This window comes from Somniosus microcephalus, unplaced genomic scaffold, assembly GCF_052327205.1.
Source record: "Somniosus microcephalus isolate GS21.2 unplaced genomic scaffold, FLI_Smic_1.0 unresolved_chr3, whole genome shotgun sequence".
Taxonomy (NCBI): domain Eukaryota; kingdom Metazoa; phylum Chordata; class Chondrichthyes; order Squaliformes; family Somniosidae; genus Somniosus; species Somniosus microcephalus.
In genome coordinates this window covers 73,206,387-73,228,436 of record NW_028225181.1, presented here as the reverse complement: position 1 = coordinate 73,228,436, position 22,050 = coordinate 73,206,387, and the positions used below count along the sequence as shown (strand labels likewise).

The 22,050-nt window shown below is 50.3% G+C and overlaps 2 protein-coding genes across 2 annotated transcripts in view; both read left to right on the top strand.

Annotated features, from left to right (window-relative positions):
• The window catches only part of LOC147092014 (uncharacterized), a 33,587-nt gene extending 24,252 nt beyond the window's left edge, over window positions 1-9,335 (top strand). Inside the window, exon 4 of the mRNA XM_085976993.1 lies at window positions 7,726-9,335. Coding sequence (XP_085833119.1) covers window positions 7,726-8,569 — 844 coding nt within the window. The 3' untranslated portion in view covers window positions 8,570-9,335. The remainder of the gene's footprint in view (window positions 1-7,725) is intronic.
• A 3,777-nt stretch (window positions 9,336-13,112) lies between these two features.
• Window positions 13,113-20,743, top strand: LOC147092013 (uncharacterized). Its single transcript, XM_085976660.1, has 2 exons — window positions 13,113-13,257; window positions 20,022-20,743. Exons 1-2 carry the CDS (start codon window positions 13,113-13,115, stop codon window positions 20,741-20,743), a joined length of 867 nt encoding a protein of 288 aa, XP_085832786.1.
• The last annotated feature ends 1,307 nt before the right edge of the window (window positions 20,744-22,050 follow it).

The following is a 22,050-nucleotide window of genomic DNA, read 5'->3' as shown; positions in this document are numbered from 1 at the left end:
GCTGAGGTGCTGAATGAGCACTTAGCATCTGTCTCCACAAAAGAAGAGGATGAAGTTCATGTCGCAGTAGAGGAGGGGGGAGTAGAGAAATTGGATAAAAATGGATAGAAAGGAGGTGCTAAATAGGTTGTCATCACTCAAAGTTAACAAGTCACCCGGTCCGGATGGGATGCATTCTAGGTTGTTGAGGGAAGCTAGGGTGGAGATAGCAGAAGCTCCGACCACAATCTTTCAATCTCCCTCAGATATATGGGAGGGGTGCCAGAGGACTGGAGGATTGCAAATGTTACACCCTGTTTAAAAAAGGGGAGAGGGATAAACCTGGTAACTACAGGCCAATCAGTCTAATGTCAGTGGTGGGTGAACGACTAGAGACCATTGTCAAGGTCAAAATTAATTCTCACTTGGAGAAGCATGGGTTAATAAGGGGCAGCCAGTATGGATTTGTTAAAGGTAAATCGTGTCTGACTAACCTGATTGAGTTCTTTGATGAAGTAACAGAGGGTTGATGAAGGTAGTGCAGCAGATGTTGTATACATGGACTTTCTAAAGGCATTTGACAAAGTACCACATAAGAGACTTATTTGGAAAATAGAAGCACAGGAAATTAAAGGGATGATGGTAATTTGGGTATATAATTGGCTGAGGGATAGGAGACAGTGAGCAGTGCTGAGGGATGTTTTTCTGACTGGAGGGAAATATGCAGTGGGTTCCCCCAGAGGTCGGGATTAGGACCATTGCTTTTCTTGTTATATATAACTGACCTGGACTTGGGTATAGGTGTACAATTTTGAAGTTTACGGATGATACAAAACTTGGCAACATAGTAAATAGTGAGCATAGTAGTAGCAGACTTCAGAAGGACAGAGACAGGCTGTGAAATGAGCAGACACAAGGCAGATGAAATTAAATGAGGATAAGTGTGAAGTCATGCACTTTGGGAGAAACAACAGGGAGAGGCCGTATAATCTAAATGGGACTATTTTGAGGGGGTGCAAGAGCAGAGGGACCTGGGGGTCCATATTCACAAATCTTTGAAAGTGCCACGGCAAGTTGGTGAGGCGGTTCAGAAATCGTATGGGATACTTGGCTTTGTAAATAGGCCCATTGAATACAAAAACAAGGAAGTTACACTAAACCTTTACAAATCACCAGTTAGGAACATAGGACAGGAGGAGGCCTTTCAGCCCCTCGAGCCTGTTCTGCCATTCAATGTGATCATGGCTGATCTGCGATCTAACTCCATACACCCGTATTTGGCCCATATCTCTTAATACCTTTGGGTAACAAAAACCTATCAATCTCAGATTGAAAATTAACAATTGATCTCGCATCAATTGCCATTTGCAGAAGAGAGTTCCAAACTGCTACCACCCTTTGTGTGTAGAAGTGTTTCCTAATTTCACTCCTGAAAGGTCTGGCTCTAATTTTTAGACGATGCCCCCAGTCCGAGAATCCCCAACCAATGGAAATAGTTTCTCTCTATCTACCCTCTGTTCCCCTTAATATCCTGAAAACTTCAATCAGATCACACCTTAACCTTCTAAATTCAAGGGAATACAACCCTAATTTGTGTAATCCCTCCTCGTAACTTAACCCTTGAAGTCTGGGTATCATTCTGGTAAACCTACGCTGCACTCCCTCCAAGGCCAATATATCTTTCCTAACCTGTGATGCCCAGAACTGCTCACAGTACTCCAGGTGTGGTCTAACCAGGGTGTTGTACAGCTGCAGGGTTTTGGCCTCAGCTGGAGTATTGTAGTATTGTGTACAGTTCTGGGCACCACACTTTAGGAAGGATGTCAAGGCCTTGGAGAGGATACAGAGGAGGTTGACCAGGATGGTACCAGGGATGAGGGACTTCAGTTATGTGGTGAGATTGGAGAAGCTGGGATTGTTCCCCTTAGAGAAGAGAAGGTTAAGAGGAGACCTAATGGAGGTGTTCAAAATGATGAGGGGTTTTGATTGAGCAAGTAGGGAGAAACTGTTCACTCTGGCAAGTGGGTCGGTAACCAAAGGTCACAGATTTAAAATAGTTGCTAAAAGAACTAGAGGGAAATGAGGAGAATTGTTTTCACGCAGAGGGTTGTTAAGATCTGGAACGCACCATCTGAAAGGATGCTGGAATCAGCTTCCACAGGAACTTTCAAACAGTAATTGGACATGTCCTTGAAGAGGACTAGTTTGCAGAGTTCTGGGGATAAAGCTGGGGTTTGGGACTAAATTGACCAGCTCTTTCAAAGAGCCGGCATAGACTCGATGGGCCGAATCACCTCCTTCTGTGCTGTTAGATTTGATGATCAGTGTGAACACGCTGGTGTCCCTTAAGGCTCTTCGAGATTTTAAAGCTCTTCCCACAGTCAGAACATTTAAAGGGTCTCTCGTCAGTGTGAACTCGCTGGTGTATCAGCAGATGGGTTGACTGAGTGAATCCCTTCCCCCACACGGAGCAGGTGAATGGACTCTCACCAGTGTGTAGGAGCCGGTGTCTCTTTAGCTCCCTGGAGCTTTTAAAGCTTTTCCCACAGCCAGAACATTTAAAGGGGTTCTCTCCAGTGTGAACTCGCTGATGGGCCAGCAGGTTGGAGGACCGAGCGAATCCCTTCCCACACACGGATCAGGTGAACGGCCTCTCCCCAGCGTGTGGAAGCCGGTGTCTCTTCAGCTCCCCAGGGCTTTTAAAGCTTTTCCCACAAGTCAGAACATTTAAAGGGTCTCTCGTCAGTGTGAACAAGCTGGTGTGTCAGCAGGTTGGAGGACTGCAAGAATCCCTTCCCACACAAGGAGCAGGTGAATGGCCTCTCCCCAGTGTGGAGGCACTGATGTCCCTTCAGATGTCCGGGGCTTTTAAAGCTCTTCCCAACGTCAGGAAATTGAAATGGTCTCTCCCCAGTGTGAACTCGCTGGTGTGTTTGCAGGTGGGATGAACAAACAAATCCCTTTCCACACACGGAGCAGGTGCGGCTGCGCCGTTGAACTTCCAATGCAGACAGGGAACTGACTCCCTTCCCACTGTCCCCACCTTTACCCGGTTTCTCCCCTGTGAGGAGCGGCGGCGGTGATATAAAGAGCGAGGCGGCGGAGTTTATAGGGTGTCTGTAATTCTTGTGACACTTCCTGTGTCCCTGATAACCATGTGTGCGGGAAGTGTATCCAGCTGCAGCTACTGACAGACCACATTGCGGCGCTGGAGCTGTGAGTGGATGCATACTGGAGCATTCGCGATGCTGAGGACATCGTGGATAGCACGTTTAGGGAGTTGGTCACACCGCAGGTAAAGGCTGCACAGGCAGGAAGAGAATGGTTGACCACCAGGCAGAACATTTTGGAAGGGGAGGGTGAACAACCAATTGTCGTGGTGCATATAGGTACCAACGATATAGGTAAAAAACGGGATGAGGTCCGAAAAGCTGAATATAGGTTAGGAGGTAAATTTAAAAATAGGACCTCCAAGATAGTAATCTCAAGATTGCTACCAGTGCCACGTGCTAGTCAGAGTAGAAATAGAAGGATATTTCAGATGACTACATGGCTAGAGGAATGGTGCAAGGGGGAGGGATTCAAATTCCTGGGACATTGGAACCGGTTCTGGGGGAGGTGGGGCTAGTACAAACCGGACGGTTTGCACCTGGGCAGGACCGGGACCGATGTCCTAGGGGGAGTGTTTGCTAGTGCTCTGGGGGAGGGTTTAAACTAAAATGGCAGGGGGTTGGGAACCTGAGCAGGGAGACAGAGGAAAGGGAAACAAGGATAGAAGCAAAAGACAGGAAGGAGAAAAACAAAGGTGGCGGTCAGAGAAATCGTGCGTTTAAATCAAACATAGCCACAATAAATAATAATTCTAAAAGGTGTAAGAGTGTTAAAAAAACAAGCCTGAAGGCCTTGTGTCTTAATGCGAAGAGCATTCGTAATAAGGTGGATGAAATAGTTGCGCAAATAGAGGTAAATGGATATGATATGATTGGGATTCTGGAAACATGGCTCCAGGGTGACCAAGGCTGGGAACACAACATCCAGGGTTATTCAATATTCAGGAAAGATAGGCAAAAAGGAAAGGGAGGTGGGGTTGCATTGCTTTTTAAACAGGAGATTAACACACTTGAAAGGAAGGATATTAGCTCTAATGATGTGGAATCTGTATGGGTAGAGCTGAGAAATACCAAGGGGCAGAAAACGTTAGTGGGAGTGTTATACGGACCACTAAACAGTAATGCGGAGGTTGGGGATGGCATTAAACGGGAAATTAGAGACGCATGCAATAAGGGCACAGCAGTTATCATGGGTGACTTTAATCTACATATAAATTGGGCTAACCAAATTAGTAAACATACTGTGGAGGAGGAACTCCTGGAGTGTATACGGGATGGTTTTCTGGATCAATATGTCGAGGAACCAACTCGAGATCAGGCCGTCTTAGACTGGGTATTATGTAATGAGAAAGGATTAATTAGCAATCTTGTTGTGTGAGGCTCCTTGGTTCAGAGCGATCATAATATGATAGAATTCTTCATTAAGATGGAGAGTGAAGTAGTTGACTCCGAGACTAGGGTCCTGAATTTAAATAAAGGAAACTACGATGGTATGAGGCGCGAGTTAGGTAAGATTGATTGGGGAATGTTACTCAAAGGGTTGACGGTGGATAGGCAATTGCAAACATTCAAAGATCGCATGGATGAACTACAGAATTAGTTCATCCCTGTTTAGCATAAAAATAAAACAAAAAAGGTGACTCAACCGTGGCTAACGAGAAATTAGAGATAGCATAAGATCCAAGGAGAGGACATATAAATTGGCCAGAAAAAGCAGTAAACCTGAGGATTGGGAGCAGTTTAGGATTCAGCAAAGGAGGACAAAGGGATTAATTAAGAGGGGGAAAATAGAGTATGAGAGTAAGCTTTCAGGGAACATAAAAACTAACTGTAGATATGTGAAGAGAAAAAGATTGGTGAAGTCAAGCATAGGTCCCTTGCAGTCAGAATCAGGGGGATTTATAATGGGGAACAAAGAAATGGCAGGCCAATTAAATACATACTTTGGTTCTGTCTTCACAAAGGAAGACACAAATAACCTCCCAGAGATGTCGGGAAACATAGGGTCTAATGAGAGGGAGGAACTGAAAGAAATCAGTATTTGTAGGGAAATGGTGTTAGGGAAATTTGACGGGATTGAAGGCCGATAAATCCCCAGGGCCTGATAATCGACATCCTAGGGTACTTAAGGAAGTAGCCCTAGAAATAGTAGATGTGTTGCTGGCCATCTTCCAAAATTCGATAGACTCTGGAACAGTTCCCATGGATTGGAGGGTAGCTAATATTACCCCACTATTCAAAAAAGGTGGTAGAGAGAAAACGGGGAATTATATCGGTAGTGGGAAAAATGCTAGAGTCCATTATAAAAGATGTAATAGCAGAGCACTTGGAAAACAGTGACAGGATAGGACAAAGTCAACATGGATTTACAAAAGGTAAATCGTGCTTGACTAATCTACTGGAATTTTTTGAGGATGTAACTGGTAGAATAGATAAGGGCGAACCAGTGGATGTGGTGTATTTGGACTTTCAGAAGGCTTTCGATTAGGTACCGTATAAGAGATTAGCGTGTAAATTTAAGGCACATGGGATTGGGGGCAAGGTACTGACTTGGATAGAGAACTGGTTGGCAGACAGGAAGTAAAGAGTTGGAATAAACGGGTCTTTTTCCGAGTGGCAGGCAGTGACTAGTGGGGTACCGCAGGGATGGGTCCTAGGACCCCAGCTATTCACAATATATATAAATGATCTAGACGAGGGAACTAGATGTAACATCTCCAAGTTTGCAGACGACACAAAGCAGGGTGGGCGTGTGTGAGGAGGATGCCGAAAAACTCCAGTATGATTTGGACAGGTTGGGTGATTAGGCAGAAGCATGGCAGATGCAGTATAATGTGGATAAATGCGAGGTTATCCACTTTGGTGGCAAAAACGGGAAGGCAGATTATTATCTGAATAGCAATAGATTGGGAGAAGGGGAAGTGCACCGAGACCTGGGTGTCCTTGTGCACCAGTCGCTGAAGCTAAGCATGCAGGTGCAGCAGGCGGTTAAGAAGGCAAATGGTATGTTGGCCTTCGTAGCGAGACGGTTTGAGTACAGGAACAAGGATGGCTTGCTGCAGTTGTACAGGGCCTTGGTGAGACCACATCGTGAGTATTGTGTGCAGTTTTGATCGCCTTATCTGAGGAAGGATGTTCTTGCCGTGGAAGGAGTTCAACGAAGATTCACCAGGCTGATACCTGGGATGGCAGGAATGACGTATGAGGAGAGATTGGGATGATTGGGCTTGTACTCGCTGGAGTTTAGAAGAATGAGAGGGGATCTCATCGAAACTTATAAAATTCTGACAGGACTGGACAGACTAGATGCAGGAAGGATGTTCCTGATGGTAGGGGAGTCCAGAACCAGGGGTCACAGTCTAAGGATACAGGGTAAGCCATTTAGGACAGAAATGAGGAGTAATTTCTTCACCCAGAGAGTGGTGAACCTGTGGAATTCTCTACCACAGAAGGCAGCAGAGGCCAAATCATTAAATATATTCAAGAAGGAGTTGGATATATTTCTTAAAGCTAAAGGGATCAAGGGATATGGGGAGAAAGCAGGGATCGGGTACTGAATTTGGATGATCAGCCATGATCGCGTTGAATGGTGGAGCAGGCTTGAGGGGCCGAATAGCCTACTCCTGCTCCTATCTTCTATGTTTCTATGTTTGTATGTTTCTATGTTTCAGTTGGAGCTGGAGTGGAGATGGAGGTGAATCTGTTGGGTTTAACCCCCAGTACTTCTGAGCCCAGGAGGATCCAACAATCTCCAATGTGAGACTGTCAAGGGAGGTGGATTCTAGGGGAGATTAGATTGTTACACAGACACTGTCCGTACAATGTAAAAGAGTATTGTTTTAGGAACAAGTATTTCTGTACAGGCTTTTAATCCAGTTTACATCTACAGATTTGTTTGAATTCATTCTTGGGATGTGGGCGTAGCTCGCAAGAGCAGCAAATATTGCCAATCCCCAGTTTCCCGTTGAGAAGGGGGTGGTGAGTCGCCTTCTTGAACTACTGCAGTCCGTGTGGTGAAGGTATTCCCACAATGTTGTTCGGTAAGGAGTTCCAGGATTATGACTCAGCAACGATGAATATATCTGAGTCAGGATGATGTGTGACTTGGAGGGGAACTTGGATGTGATGGTGCTCCCATACAACAGCTGCCCTTGTCCTTCTAGGTGGTGGAAGTTGCGGGTTTTGGAGGTTCTATCAAAATTCTGGTCGAGTTGCAGATGTATAAAGTTCCTTTCCTTCGCCCCCTCGCCCTCCCTCTCCCTCTCTCTCTCACTCTCTCCTCCCATAGAGGCCAGAGTCTTGTGTAGGCCCAGACCAGGTGGTGGATTCCCTTCCCTGAAGGACATTAGTGAACCAGTTGGGTTTTTATGACAATCCGGCAGCTTTCATGGTCACTTTTTTCTAATGCCGGCCCCACAAATGTCCAGATTCACTGAGCTCAATTTCACAACCTGCCTTTGTGGGTTGTCTCTCACGCTCCATGTTTTAAATTAATTTTACAGGGCACTGGAAGGCGAGGACTTACAGACAGGAAGCTCAAACCAAACATCACTTCAAGATCTGACAGAGTCAGTCAACTCATCGGATCTGAATATCACCGGCCTCTGAACATGGAAGCAAAAAGCACCGTTCACAGCGGGGAGAAACCGTACACATGTTCTGTGTGTGGACGAGGCTTCAGCCAACCCTCTGGCCTCTCGAGACACAAGTGCATTCACACCGGGGAGAGGCCGTTCACCTGCTCTGAGTGTGGGAAGGGATTCACTAATTCATCCAAACTGCTGATACACCAGCGTGTTCACAGCGGGGAGAGGCCGTTCACCTGCTCTGAGTGTGGGAAGGGATTCACTGAGACAGCCCGCCTGCTGAGACACCAGCGAGTTCACACTGATGAGAGACCTTTTAACTGCTCGGACTGTGGGAAGTGCTATAAAAGTCCCGAGACCCTGATACGCCATCAAAGTGTTCACACTGACGAGAGACCATTCAAGTGCTCTCACTGTGGGACTGGGTTCAGGCAGTCATCTGAGCTCACTATACACCAGCGCACTCACACTGGGGAGAGGCCATTCACCTGCTCTGAGTGTGGGAAGGGATTCACTCGCTCATCCACCCTGCTGAATCACCAGCGAGTTCACTCTGACGAGAGACCTTTTAAATGCTCGGACTGTGGGAAGTGCTTTAAAAGTTCCGGGGAACTGATGTTCCATCAACGTGTTCACACTGACGAGAGACCGTTCAGGTGCTCTCGCTGTGGGACTGGGTTCAGGCAGTCATCTGAGCTCACTGTACACCAGCGCACTCACACTGGGGAGAGGCCGTTCACCTGCTCTCACTGCGAGACTGGGTTCACTTGTTCATCCACCCTGCGGAGACACCAACGAGTTCACACTGGGGAGAGGCCGTTCACTTGCTCTGAGTGTGGGAAGGGATTCACTCAGTCATCCCACCTGCTGAAACACCAGCGAGTTCACAAGTGACTGCAGCGGTTGGATTCTGCTATTGTTGCTGCTGTTAATCACAACCAGGACTGAACCATGAGGGGTCAAAAACCAGGGGGCACAGATTTAAAGTAATTGGGGGAAGGTTTAGAGGAGATTTGAGGGGAAATGTCTTCACCCAGAGGGTGGTGGGGGTCTGGAACTCACTGCCTGAAAGGGTGATAGAGGCAGGAACCCTAACCACATTTAAAAAGTACTTGGATGTGCACTTGGGATGCTTTACCCTGCAGGGCTACGGACCAAGAGCTGGGAAGTGAGATTAGGCTGGATCGCTCTTTGTTGGCTGGCGCGGACACGATGGGCTGAAATGGCCTCCTTCCGTGCTGTAACTTTCTATGATTCTAAGTGGCAATAATCGATCCTCACAGTCACATTATGATTGAATTATTATTTGTGAGTGTCGCTGTATTGTACAGTTATTATTCATAGAATAGATTCACAGAGACTTACAGCACAGAAGGAGGCCATTCGGCCCATCGTGCCTGTGCCGGCTCTTTGAAAGAGTCGTCGTGTTTAGTCCCACATCCTCACTTTTTGTCCGTAACCCTGTCAGTTGCTCAAGTTCCCGTCTGTAATGAAATCTGTTTGTCTTTATCCTGTATTTCCTGTACTCATGTATATTACCCTCCCCCACACGGTGTATAGTTTCACTTCCTTTTTCCTGACTCATTCCTGTGAGCCAGTCGGTGTGTTGAGATGTAGCTCTGATCTTAGTGATTAAAAGCCAACTTGTTAAAGTCTATAACTTCTAGTTTTGTGGTTATTGAAGGCACATCACCGTCCAACTCTGCTTTACAATTATTAACGTAATCAGCTTCCACCATCTTTTCAGGTCGAGTGTTCCAGATCCCCCCAACTCTGAGTGGAAACATTTCTCCTCATCTCTCCTCTAGATCTTTTGCCAATATTTTTGAATCTTTGACCTCTAGTTATTGACCCACTCACCAGAGCGAATGTTTCTTTCCCAATTTATTCTGTCAAAATCGCTCACCATCTTGAAAACCTCTAATAAATCGCCTCTGAACCTTCTCTGTTCCAAGGAGGACAGTCCGAACTTAGAACATAAGAAGTAGGAGCAGGAGTCGGCCAAACGGCCCCTCGGGCCTGCTCCGCCATTCAATAGGATCATGACTGATCCGAACCTAGACTCACGTCCACATCCCTGCCCACTCCCCGTAACCCCTTATTCCCTTATCAGCTAGGAAACTGTCTATCTCCGTTTTAAATTTATTTAATGTCGCAGCTTCCACAACTCTCTGAGGTAGCAAATTCCATAGATTTACTACCCTCTGAGTGAAGAAGTTTCTCCTCATCTCAGTTTTGAAAGGGCAGCCCCTTATTCTAAGATTATGCCCCCTAGTTCTAGTCTCACCCATCAGTGGAAACATCCTCCCCGCATCCACCCGATCAAGCCCCCTCACAATCTTATATGTTTTGATAAGATCGCCTCTCATTCTTCTGAAATCCAATGAGTAGAGGCCCAACCTACTCAACCTTTCCTCATACGTCAACCCCCTCATCTTCGGAATCAACCAAGTGAACCTTCTCTGAACTGCCTCGAGAGCAAGTATATCTTTTCTTAAATATGGAAACCAAAACTGTACGCAGTATTCCAGTCTGCCAATATGCTTCTATTATGATCTCTTGATCTGTGGCCATAAAAACCTTCAGTCTCAGCCCTTATTATAGAATAATGGATGGAGTATATTCTTTGTGGCTTACACAATACTGCCTGAGCAATTTGGACTTCTGCTTAAAGCCCAAATCATAAGGCAGTAGAATGTACCAGGACAACCCTACCGGATTATTAATTTCAATTAATTTTATTACTTTTCCAACCTCTCCTCATAACTGAAGCCCCTCATCCCGGGTAACATCCTGGTAAACCTCCTCTGGGCCCTTTCTAAGGCCTTTACCCCTTTCCTCAAGTGTGGGGCCCAGACTTGTCCACAACACTCCAGCTGAGGCCTAACCTGTGATTTATGAAGTTCCAGCATCATCTCTTTGCTTTTATATTCTACTATTCCTCTGTTTATAAAGCCAAGTAACCGGTTATTGGTTGTTTAATATCTGTGGGGCACTTGCCATCATGGGTTTTGCTCCTGTCTGGTGTCACTGGGGCAACTCAGGGTCACCCCTACAGGTGGTGAAAAATGGCCCAATCTCAATCGGATGACAAAGATGAGGAGAAATGTTTTCACTCAGAGAGTTGTTGGGATCTGGAACGCTCAGGGAGTGGGTTAATGAACCCCGGGATCCCTGATAGCCAGCCAGGATCTTGTGCTGCTGCTGTGCCAGAAGAGAGGAGAGGACAGGTGAGGTCTCTCTCTCTCTGTGCCCAGGAGGAGAGAGCACATCTGTTGCTGCTGCAGCTACTATTGGGGTGCCAGGGGAGAGGAGAGGAGAGACCAGGAGACCAGACCAGAGCTAACAACAAAGGGAAGCCATCCCATCATTGTTTCCCCAACTGGTCTCCATTACAGGAGAGGGAGAGAGGGGAGATAAACAAACATCCTACATCTGTTCAGAAGGAGGGACAGCCATTGGAAAACTTCTACAGGTGGGTGTCTCATGGGGCGCTCTCATAAAGACTTTGTATTTAAGTGGGGGGGAAGGAAAGAAGGAGGAGAAGAAAACATCTAGGGGTGTGTGTGAGTGTCTTGTAAAAACTAGGCCACACACACCACTAGCAAACACCCCTCCCTATTGCTTGACCTGGGACAGCTGGAGCTGCCCAGGCGAAGTCATCATTTAATTATCACGTCGTTAAGACCTGGTGGTGGACAGAGCCTGGGCATCTCCAGCTTTATTTTCCCAGGTGAAGACATCTTCTCCCCCCACAAGAAGACCATCAATAGAGATTATTTTTCAGAGAGTGCACCCCTGCGAGCACCCACCCACCATCCTGAGTGGAGACCCAGCCCCTGCGGTCTCCCTCCTTCCCACCCCCCTTTCTCTCTCTCTTTGCCTCTCTCTAAAGAGGCACCTCATATCCATTAATTGCCCATTGAGCAGAGGGGAGAAGGCCCCTCTCCCAATTTAATCAACAAGGGGAGAGGTGTGCCTTCACTTTTAAAGCTCCCTCTGCTCAGGGAAAACAACCACTGAGGCCATTAACATCACCAGGCCTGTGACTTGGGGTGGGTGTAGCCCTTTATAATAAGCACCCCACGATGGCGACCACATCATCACCAGTGATGGGGCCAGCAAGGTCATATGCAAGTGTGGCAGCCATGGCCAAGGCTGCTCCTGCTGCTTCTGCTGCCCCGTCAACTTTCCGCCTTCTCACTAAAAAACACAGGGCGAAGAGCTACACTCACCCCAACATGACTATCGAAGCATGCGTGAAGGCCATGGCTGAGGTTGTCAGCCCTTCAGCCATCATCGTCGCCTCGAAAATGTACGGCAAGGCTGTGTTCTTCCTGGGGTCGGAGCGGGCGGTGTCCCTGGCCGTAACCAAGGGGCTCACCATGGGCGGGACCATCCTGCCGGTGGATCCTCTCAAGGCCACCATGCAGAGGATCCTCTTATCAAATGTCCCGCCCTTTGTTTCGGCTGAGCAGCTCCTCCTCCCCCACCTACGTCAACTGGGGGAGGTGAGGTCGGGGATCACACCGATCCCGCTCGGATGCAGGGAGGCCAGCCTCCGGCACGTCTTCTCCTTCCGGTGCCAGCTTTTTATTCAGCTGGCGCGGGAGGAGGACACCGAGGGCACTTTTATTGTGTGCCACGAGGGGGCTGCCCTCCGCGTCTTTTGGACGTCGGACGGTGTGCGGTGCCATGCCTGTAAGGAGGTGGGGCACGTACGAAAGAACAGCCCTGCCTCCAAGGCCACCAGAACATCTGAGGTGGCCAAGGCTGGCGCAGCCACCGCAAACCCCCCCCGATTCTGTCCGCGCGTCCTCAACACCTGATGCGCGGTTGATGTCAGAGGCCAACGCCATCACGGCCTCTGGCGGGGGGGAGGGAGACCGTCCGCGTGGAGGGAAGTTGCAGAAGAAGATGAAGCACCTTAGGGCAGGTCTCCTCGGTGAGCAAGCGGATACGGACGATCTGCTGGAACTTACGCCCGCATACCTTGCGCAGGTGGCGGCGGAGTTTGGGGGGCCTCATGCCCGGGACAGCTGAGGTGGAAGAATTAAGACCTGCGACCGGGCTCGGGCTCGAGGGATCCGAGCAACCCGCTCGATGGGAGGGAGCGGAGGAGGAGGCCTCGGTAGGTATGGAGGTCTCCAGCCTTCGTGTCTCTCCATATCAGAAAGGAGGTGCGAGTCCCTGGGAGAGGACCACGAGAGACGATGTCCCTCCTCGCGGAGGGAATCGTCGCCCGCCGTGGGTGCTGTGCCCCCCCACTATTACCGTCATCTGTATTCGGCAGGAGTTACCTGTTCCTCGGGAGGGTATGACAGATGAGTCTGTCCCGCCTGCGCCTCCCGGGGACGGGGAAGAGACCCTGCGCGTGAGGGGGGGGGCCACGGATCTACCCGCAGAGGAAATAACACAAGAATTGTTACATCTCGCCATGTCGGGCGCCCTGGAGACTGGGGTGGGCAAGGCCAGTGAGGCTGGGCTCACCCAGGACAGTCCGGACCATTCCCAGGCATTGCTCGACATGGCCGAGGAATGTATTCAAGCTCCACAGTCCGCTGGGTCGGTGCCTGATGGCGGTGAGGGGGAAGACCCCCTGACTCCGTCTCCGATGCTTTCACCGGGGGTGTTGGGGGAAATGGGGATAGTGTACTCCCAGGTTTCCCCATGCACCCCAGTGCCTGGAGCGGAGGGGGGCCCCAAACCGCCGCCGCCTCCTGAACCGGCACCTCCGGAGGAGCCCAGGGAGGAATCCTCTGCCGCCGATCCTGGGGGTGGGATTGAGACAGAGGCGGGGCTGGCTGATGACGACCTCCCGGAGGAGGACGGGGACCAAGCGGAGAGCACCGAGGACAAGTCAGACTCCGTCACCAGTGAGGTGGCGGATACCCTCGTGCCCCTCTCCGAGTCCCCCCTCATCCCCGTTGTGGAACTCCGGGACTTTCTGGCTGCGTGCCGGGGTCGCCCTGGCAAAATCCGGCTGGCCCTAGACAGATGGTCAGATCTGGCGCTGCTCGTCGGCTCCGTCCATGCCGCTGTCAAATCCATGGGTGCGGATGAGGGCGCGGGGTCGCGCGAGCAGCATCGGATCAACAAGTTCCTCGCTGGGCTGCTGAGGGAGTGATGGTCGACAAGCGGCCGCTCTCCCTCCTCCCATTAGGTTAAGTAGAGGTTGCACTATGCTCTTGTCATGAAGATAACCATAGCCAGCCTCAACATCAATAGCAGCGAGATGCGCGCCGTAGATTTAATAACCTCTCGGTCCTCCGGGACGGGAGGTATGCGGTGTGCTTCCTGCAAGAAACCCACACCATTCCGGAGGACAAGGCCACGTGGCTCCTGGAGTGGCAAGGAGGGGTTAGCATAAGTCACCTCTCCAACTATTCCAGCGGGGTGGCTATCTTGCTGGCCCTGCATTTTCAGCCGGAGATCTTGGGGGTCAAGGAGCATATGCCGGGCCGTTTGCTCCAGGTCACTGTTCACCTGGGGGGCATGCTGCTCTATCTAGTGAACGTGTACGCCCCCGTGGCCGGTGCGCAGCAAGTGCGCTTCTTTGAAAAAGTGTCCGCTCTTCTGGGCTCCATCGACGTCAGCGAGTGCGTCATCTTCGGGGTGGATTTTAATTGCACCCTTGAGGCGAGGGACCGTTCGGGTCCCCCGTACGGCCTGGCGGCGATGGAGGAGTTGAGGGACCTGGTCGGGTCCTTCGACTTGGTGGACGTGAGGTCTGGAGGAGGAAGGTCCAGAATCGACCGCCTTTACATTTCTCCTGCATTCCAGCAGCTTCCATGCAGCCGGTGCCATGCACGGACCACCACCTGGTGTGGGCAGAGCTCATTCTGTTACGCGCACGGGGTGGGGTCCGCGTACTGGCATTTTAACAACCTGCTGCTGGAGGACGAGCGGATCCGGGATTTGTTGCGTCGGTTCTGGGCCGACTGGAGAAGGAAGCGGGGGGGCTTCCCCTCCTTGAGGCTATGGTGGGACGTGGGCAAGGCTCACGTTCGTCTCTTATGTCAGGAGTACGCGAGGGGGTCGACCAAGAGGCAGGAGGCCCAGGTCGGGCGGTTGGAGAGGGAGCTCCTCGACCTGGAGTCCCGTCTCAGTCAAGTCGTCGATGACCAGGCCCTGCGGAAGGTGTACGAAGAGAAGAAGGGCGCGCTGAAGGACCTGCAGCTCATCGGGTCCCGAGGCGCGTATGTGAGGTCGCGGATCCAGATCCTCCGGGACCTGGACCACGGCTCCCCCTTCTTCTACTTGCTGGAAAAAAGATGGGGGGTCCATAAGCAGCTCTTGGGGCTGCTGGCCGACGACGGATCTCTGGTCTCGGTTCCGGAGGGGATCAGCGCAGAGACCTGCGCCTATTATGGGGCTCTCTTCTCTCCGGATCTGTCCAGCGAGGATGCGCGCAGAGTTTTGTGGGAGGATCTGCCGAAGCTCGGCCCGGAGGGCGCTGAAAAATTGGATGCTCCGCTAAGCTTGGCGGAGCTGACTGGCGCCCTCGGCCAGCTCTCGAGGGGAAAGTCCCCGGGGCTGGACGAGCTGACCGTGGAGTTCCACAGGGCATTCTGGGACGTCCTGGGGGGAGAATACGTGCGGGTCCTGGGGGAAAGTCTGGCAACCGGGGAGATGCCCCTCTCATTGTCCTGCTGCCTAAGAGGGGCGATCTCCGCCTTTTATAAAAAATTTAAAAAAAAACTGGTGCCCGGTCTCCCTCCTCAGCATGGATTATAAAATTTTTGCCAGGGCCATGTTTGGCCGCCTTGGCACTGTGCTGGCCGACATGATCCACCCCGACCAGTTCTACACGGTCCCGGGCCAAACTATCCACGATAACATCCATCTGGTCCGGGACCTGGTCCACCATTCCCAGAGGGCTGGTCTGTCGGTCGCCTTCCTTTCCCTGGATCAGGAGAAGGCGTTCGACAGGGTGGATCACGAGTATCTCTTCGACGCATTTCGTCACCCAGATCCGACTTCTGTATGCCGCCACGGAGTGTCTGATAAAAGTTAACGGGTCTTTGACGGCGCCCCTTCGCTTCGGGAGGGGGGTGCGTCAGGGATGCCCCATGTCCGGTCAGTTATACGCCGTCTGCGTGGAGCCTTTCCTGCACCTCTTGCGGAAGAGGTTGACGGAATTGGCTCTGCAAGGGCCGGGCGTGGAAGTCGTCCTCTCGGCTTACGTTGATGACGTGCTCCTCATGGTCACGGATCCCGCTGACTTGCGGAGGATGCGAGAATGCCAGCAGATTTACTCGGATGCATTCTCCGCCAGGATCAACTGGGAGAAATATTCTGGACTCCTGGTGGGCCAGTGGCGGGTGGACTCCCTGCCGGAGGAGTTCAGGCCCTTCGCCTGGAGCACCACGCACCTCCTCTACTTGGGAGTCTACCTCAGCCCCGCCGAGGACGCCTGTCCTGTGAACTGGCAAGAGCTGGAGGCCAAAGTCAGCGCTCGCCTAGGACGCTGGACAGGACTGCTCCAAGTGTTGTCCTACAGGGGTCGAGTGCTGCTCATAAACCAGCTGGTGGCCACCATGTTGTGGTACCGGTTGGTCACTTTGATCCCGCCCCCTGCGTTTGTCGCCAAGATGCAGAAGAAGCTCATCAACTTCTTCTGGGACAAAGGGAAGCACTGGGTCTCTGCCGCAGTTCTGAGTCTCCCGCTTAGGGAGGGCAGTCAGGCGCTGGTGTGCCTTTGCACCCGGGCGGCGACTTTCCGTCTTCGGACACTGCAGAGATACCTGTACGTCGAGAATCCTCCTCGCTGGTGTGTGCTGGTGACGTATTTCTTCCGCCAGCTGCACGGCCTCAACTATGACACGCAGCTCCTGTTTGTGGAATTGGGCCGTACGCATGCCTACCTGCGGGAGTTGCCTGTCTTCTACCAGGAACTGCTATGGGTCTGGAACAGCATCGCCTCCAGGCGGAGTTCTCCCCCGTCAGGAGTGGCGGCTCTCCTTCAGGAGCCGCTGCTCAGGAATCCGCACCTCCGTGACCGCTGGACCGGGCGGCTGGCGGAGGGCAGGGCTGTGCCTGGTAAGGTGACCAGGGTCGGGGACCTGCTCGATGGCGAAGGAGTGGGTTGGATGGTGCCGGAGGAGCTGGCACAGCGCCTGTCCTGGGCCAAAGTCCGGCTCGCGGCCAAAGCCATCGAGACACTGAAAGCGGCACTGGGCCCCGACTCCAATAGGTGTATCGAGGAGGCTCAGGCACGTGGGGCGATCCCGTCCAAACTGACCCCTGTTTGGATGGAATTCCTCATCGGCGCGCAGCCCCAAAACCCCTCTCAGGAACCGGCGCCTCACAGCTTGAGCCATCTCGGAGAAATGCCCTCCATGTCTTTTAGTTCTGCGCAGAGGGGTTTCCTGTACGGGCTGCTCCTGCACAATCTCCACTTTGTCATCTTCGCCTGCCGTCCGGACTCACCTTGGCGTGCCATCTTGCCGTCCGGTGGAGGCGGAGGTCCCCAATGGGGGGCTCTCTACGCGGGAGTCCTCCCTTTATCTGTTCGGGACTTGGCCTGGAGGGTGTTGCATGGAGCAGTCCTGTGCAATAAGATTTTAGATAAGTTCACGGACTCCCAGGCCTCTTGCTATTTTTGCAGCCTAGAGGAGTCTGTGTTCCATGTTTATGTGGAATGTGAGAGGTTGCAGCCCGTTCCATTATTTGAAGGGGCTGCTCCTCGATTTTTGGCTGCACTTCAGTCCCACACTCCTGATCTACGGCCACCCGGTGCGGAGGGGAGAGGGCAGCTCGGGGGACCTCCTTGTGGGACTCCTCCTGGGCCTGGCCAAAGTGGCCATAAACAGGTGCAGGCAGTGGGCGGTCGGGGGGGGGGTCGTTTGGCCCAATTGCCTGCCTCTCTTCCACGGCTATGTTCATGCCCGGGTGGCCCTGGAGATGGAGCACGCGGTGTCTGCCGGCATGCTTGAGGCCTTCCGAGACCGGTGGGTGCCGCGGGGACTGGATTGCATCATCACCCCGGCCAATGTGATTTAAATTTAATTTGATAAGATTTTTTAATTAATCTAGTGTTTTTCAGCTTCTTTACAGTCCATTTGTTCAGCTGGGAGAGGGGGAGGCTCCGCTCAGCGATGCAGAGAGCCCTGCAGATGGAGAAGAATGTTGACCAGAGTCTGCTGGATCTACACAAACTCTCCACTGGGAGCGCCAACCCTCAACTGTGTGAATTCCTGGAGACCCACTATCTGGATGAACAAGTGAAGATGATCAAGAAGCTTGGAGATCACATCATTAACTTGAAGAGGCTGGGACCCCTGCCTTGCAGGCATGAGGGCTTGTGACTTTGTACAAAGAGCCGACACTTGAGCTCTGTGAATGTCATTAAAAAAAAAATAATAATAAATAAATTGCGGGTAGGCCGCACCGCAGGGTTTATAAAGTTGGAGAATGGTCTCAGGCCCGATTGAGATCCAGCGGCTGAATGTGTTCCACCAGACGGCAGCGGTGAGGCTTTTTCTCGGTGACAGGCCCGGGTTACGTGCCGCCATCTTGGTGAAGGAAAGACAGACCGGTTCAACCTGCAGCAGGGCGCATGCGTGGCCATCTTTATACAGGAACAGAGAGTGGGCAGGGCTTCAGGGTCCCAGTGACCAAGAGGGACAATCATTGAATCATTGATTCTCACTCTGCACACAGCGGGTGTAGAACTGAACCCAACCAGAGTAGAGGGAGGGGGAAAACTGGGAGTGGAGGAAAGAAATGTTGGAGATGGTGCGATGGGTTTGGATTTCAGCACAGGGAGGAGGGAGAGTGTGTGGGACGGGGATTTACAGCTTTGGGGTTAAAATGTGTTATTTTGGTCATATTTCTAGATTTGCCATTTTCTGCCCACCGGGCAATCACAGTGAACTGACCAACACCTCAGCTTGTCAGAATAGGGCAGGTGGAACCAAGCCAGAGGCAGCTCTGGGACTTCATCTTCTGAGCATTGGGTTGGGAAAGAAGAATTCCATTGTTTATTGGTCCCTGGCGAGCACTGCCCTCCCTCCCACAATTTTAATATTTTGATGCATCTGTCTATTTATATACTAGGAATGTTTTAATTGCTTTCACAGCAAAATGCATTTATTATTAAAGCTCCACAGAAGCAACTGTGGTAACAATTGAATAAAACTCAGAGAGTTGTCGGGATCTGGAACGCTCGACCTGAAAAGGTCATGAGCTGATTCCATCAATGATTTTAAAAGGGAGTTGGGCGGGTACTTGAGGATGAGGATCTTACAGGGTTACGGACAACAAGCAGGGATGTGGGACAAAGCACGAGTGCTCTTTCTAAGAGCCAGCACAGGCACGATGGGCCGAATGGCCTCCTTCGTGCTGTACTTTTCAATGATTCTATGAAAACAGAACCAAACAAAGAAATGATCTTCCTTGGTTATTGATCATTTCACTAAATTTCAACAGAGTTCTCTATACACAAACAACAACTTACCTTTATATAGAGCTTTTAAAACATCTCAAGGCACTTTACAGTAGGGTAATAAGACAATAATCGACACACATACTTTGTGGTCCAGTGCACTGACACAAAGTTCCTTCACAACTGTAACAATTTTATTGCAGTTGCTGTGAAGGCTGCGCTCGCTCTGCTCATACACCTGGTCTCCAAAGGAGGCAAAACAGGACTAATGCTGCCGAGCTCAGCTCTTTTTGATGAGAAAATATCAACTGTTTCGCCTCACCAGGAAATGCACAAAAGAGGCAGCAGTGCTCATTGGTTGCCCAGGGAAGTCCTATTTAGATTAAGCTCCTTCACCCAGAGGGTGCTGAGAATGTGGAACTTGCTGCCACAGGGAGTGGTTGAGGCGAAGAGCATGGATGTATTTAAGGGGAAGCTGGATAAACACATGGCAGAAAGGAATAGAAGGAGATGCTGATAGGGTGAGATGAAGAGAGATGGGAGGAGGCTCGTGTGGAGCATAAACACCACATGGACCAGTTGGGCCGATTGGCCTGTTTCTGTGCTGTACAATCTGTGTAATTCTATGTACTAAGAGAGGAGAGAATGTTCCATCGAAACTAGAATTATCTGTTCCGAATTTTAATCCTGAACTTACAGTGATGTCTTTTGTAAACTGCTTTTACAGGGAATATCATCGGCCTTTGAATGTGGAAGGAGAAATGTTTGCCTGTTCTGTCTGTGGGAAAAGATTTCAAAGATCGGTGTGACTGGAAAAGCACCGAGACACACACACCCGAGTGAGAGTGTTCCAGTGCACTGACTGTGGAAAGAGCTTTAACCAGTTACACAGTCTGAAAAAACATCGCACCGTTCACAGCGGGGAGAAACCGTACATGTGTTGTGTGTGTGGATGAGGCTTCAACCGATTGTCCAACCTGGAGAGACACAAGGACACCCACACCACGGAGAAACTGTGGGAATGTGGGGACTGTGGGAAGGGATTTAGCTCCCCGTCCTGGCTGGAAACTCATCGATGCTGTCACACCGGGGAGAGGCCGTTCACCTGCTCCAAGTGTGGGAAGGGATTTAGTCAGTCATCCCACCTTCTGACACACCAGCGACTTCACACTGAGGAGAGACCATTCAGTTGCCCTCACTGTGGGAAGAGGTTCAGGCAGTCATCTCATCTCATTGAGCACCAGTGCATTCACACTGGGGAGAGGCCATTCACCCGACCTGTGTGTGAGAAGGGATTCTCTAATTCATCCACCCTGCTGATATACCAGCACATTCACACTGCAGAGAGGCCATTCACCTGCCCCGTGTGTGAGAAGGGATTCACTAAATCCTCTGACCTTCTGAGACACCAGCGCATTCACACTGGGGAGAGGCCATTCACCTGCTCCTTGTGTGGGAAGGGATTCAATCAGTCGTCCAACCTGCTGACACACCAGCGAGCTCAAACTGGGGTGAGGCCATTCACCTGCTCCATGTGTGGGAAGGGATTCACTCAGTCATCCAACCTGCTGACACACCAGCGAGTTCACACCGTGGAGAGGCCGTTCACCTGCTCAGTGTGTGAGAAGGGATTCAATCAGTCATCCAACCTGCTGAGACACCAGCAAGTTCACAAGTGACTGCAGAGGTTCGATTCTGCTGTTATTGCTGCTGTTAATCACATCCAGGACTGAACCATGTTCATTCTGACAGTTGGGGTTTGTTTCTGCTGATGTTAATAACCTCTATATCTGGGCTGGATTTTAATATTCTGGATATATAGCTGATTGAGTTGTCGGGGCTGCAGTGTCCATTTAAGTACTGCTGTCTGAACTTTCCCCTTAATTTCTGATGAGTGTTCCTGAAATATTTTACAATAAAATTATGAACTTTTACTGCAATCGTATATTAATCTTTGCTATAAAATCTACAATTCATGGTCTGAAAGATTCCATTGATTATCATCTCCAATTAGAAAGTGCTGATTAATCCTCGCTGATAACTCTTACTGACTTGCACGTTACACACATTGGACCTCCATTATCCACCAGAAAGAAGGGGAATGGGAATCGGTGGAGAATCGAGAGTCCCCAAATGTTGCCCCTCCCGTCTGGTACAGCAATCCCCTCGGCACGGGAATAGTGACAAGTCCAGTTATAGTGAAGGGATGAGTTAAAGGTATTTACTCAGACGGGCGGAAGGTGGGAAGTGGTGTTCCACGGGGATTGGTGCTGGTACCACTGTTGTTCACCATTTACATGAATGATTTGCACTTGGGAATCAGAAGTACAATTTCAAAATTTGCTGATGACACTAAATTGGGAGGTGTAGTTAATACTAAGTAAGACTGTGATAGCATCCTTGTAGAATTATTCAGTTGTGTTCAGTAAATAACACCATCTTTTAATTTGCTTTTACTGATCACATCACTATACAGTTATGTGAAAAACAGAAATCATTAACAGCTCCCAATTTCAGAATTGTTAGATTCAAACTCAACTTCTTCCAAGTACAATCTAACATTCAAAAATTGTAATGGATGTAGGCGAGATATTAGGACTGTTGTCTAACACAATCCAAACAGAGTGACACACAGACAGATGGGCAGGTGTAGCTTCACAGCGAATCCTTTCAAGCCTCAGTAAAAAGTGGCAGACTGGCAATCCATTGTTCACTAATGGAGTTGTGATCTTTGTAAATTAAGAAATGGAAATGTGTCAAAGAGTTGATTAACAGAGTAGGGCATCATCTTCCTTTGATTTCTATTTCTGACACCAGGCAACAGAAAAATGTCATTACAACACGACATAAACAGACTCTTCAGGTGTGAGACATCAGACTTCAGAACAACATGTCTGCCAGCTCGGCCACAAACCTCAGTACAGTCAACCTTTCAGCAGCTGCAGCCCTGATTAAATAACAAGTCGTTTAACATGTCTAGTAGAGC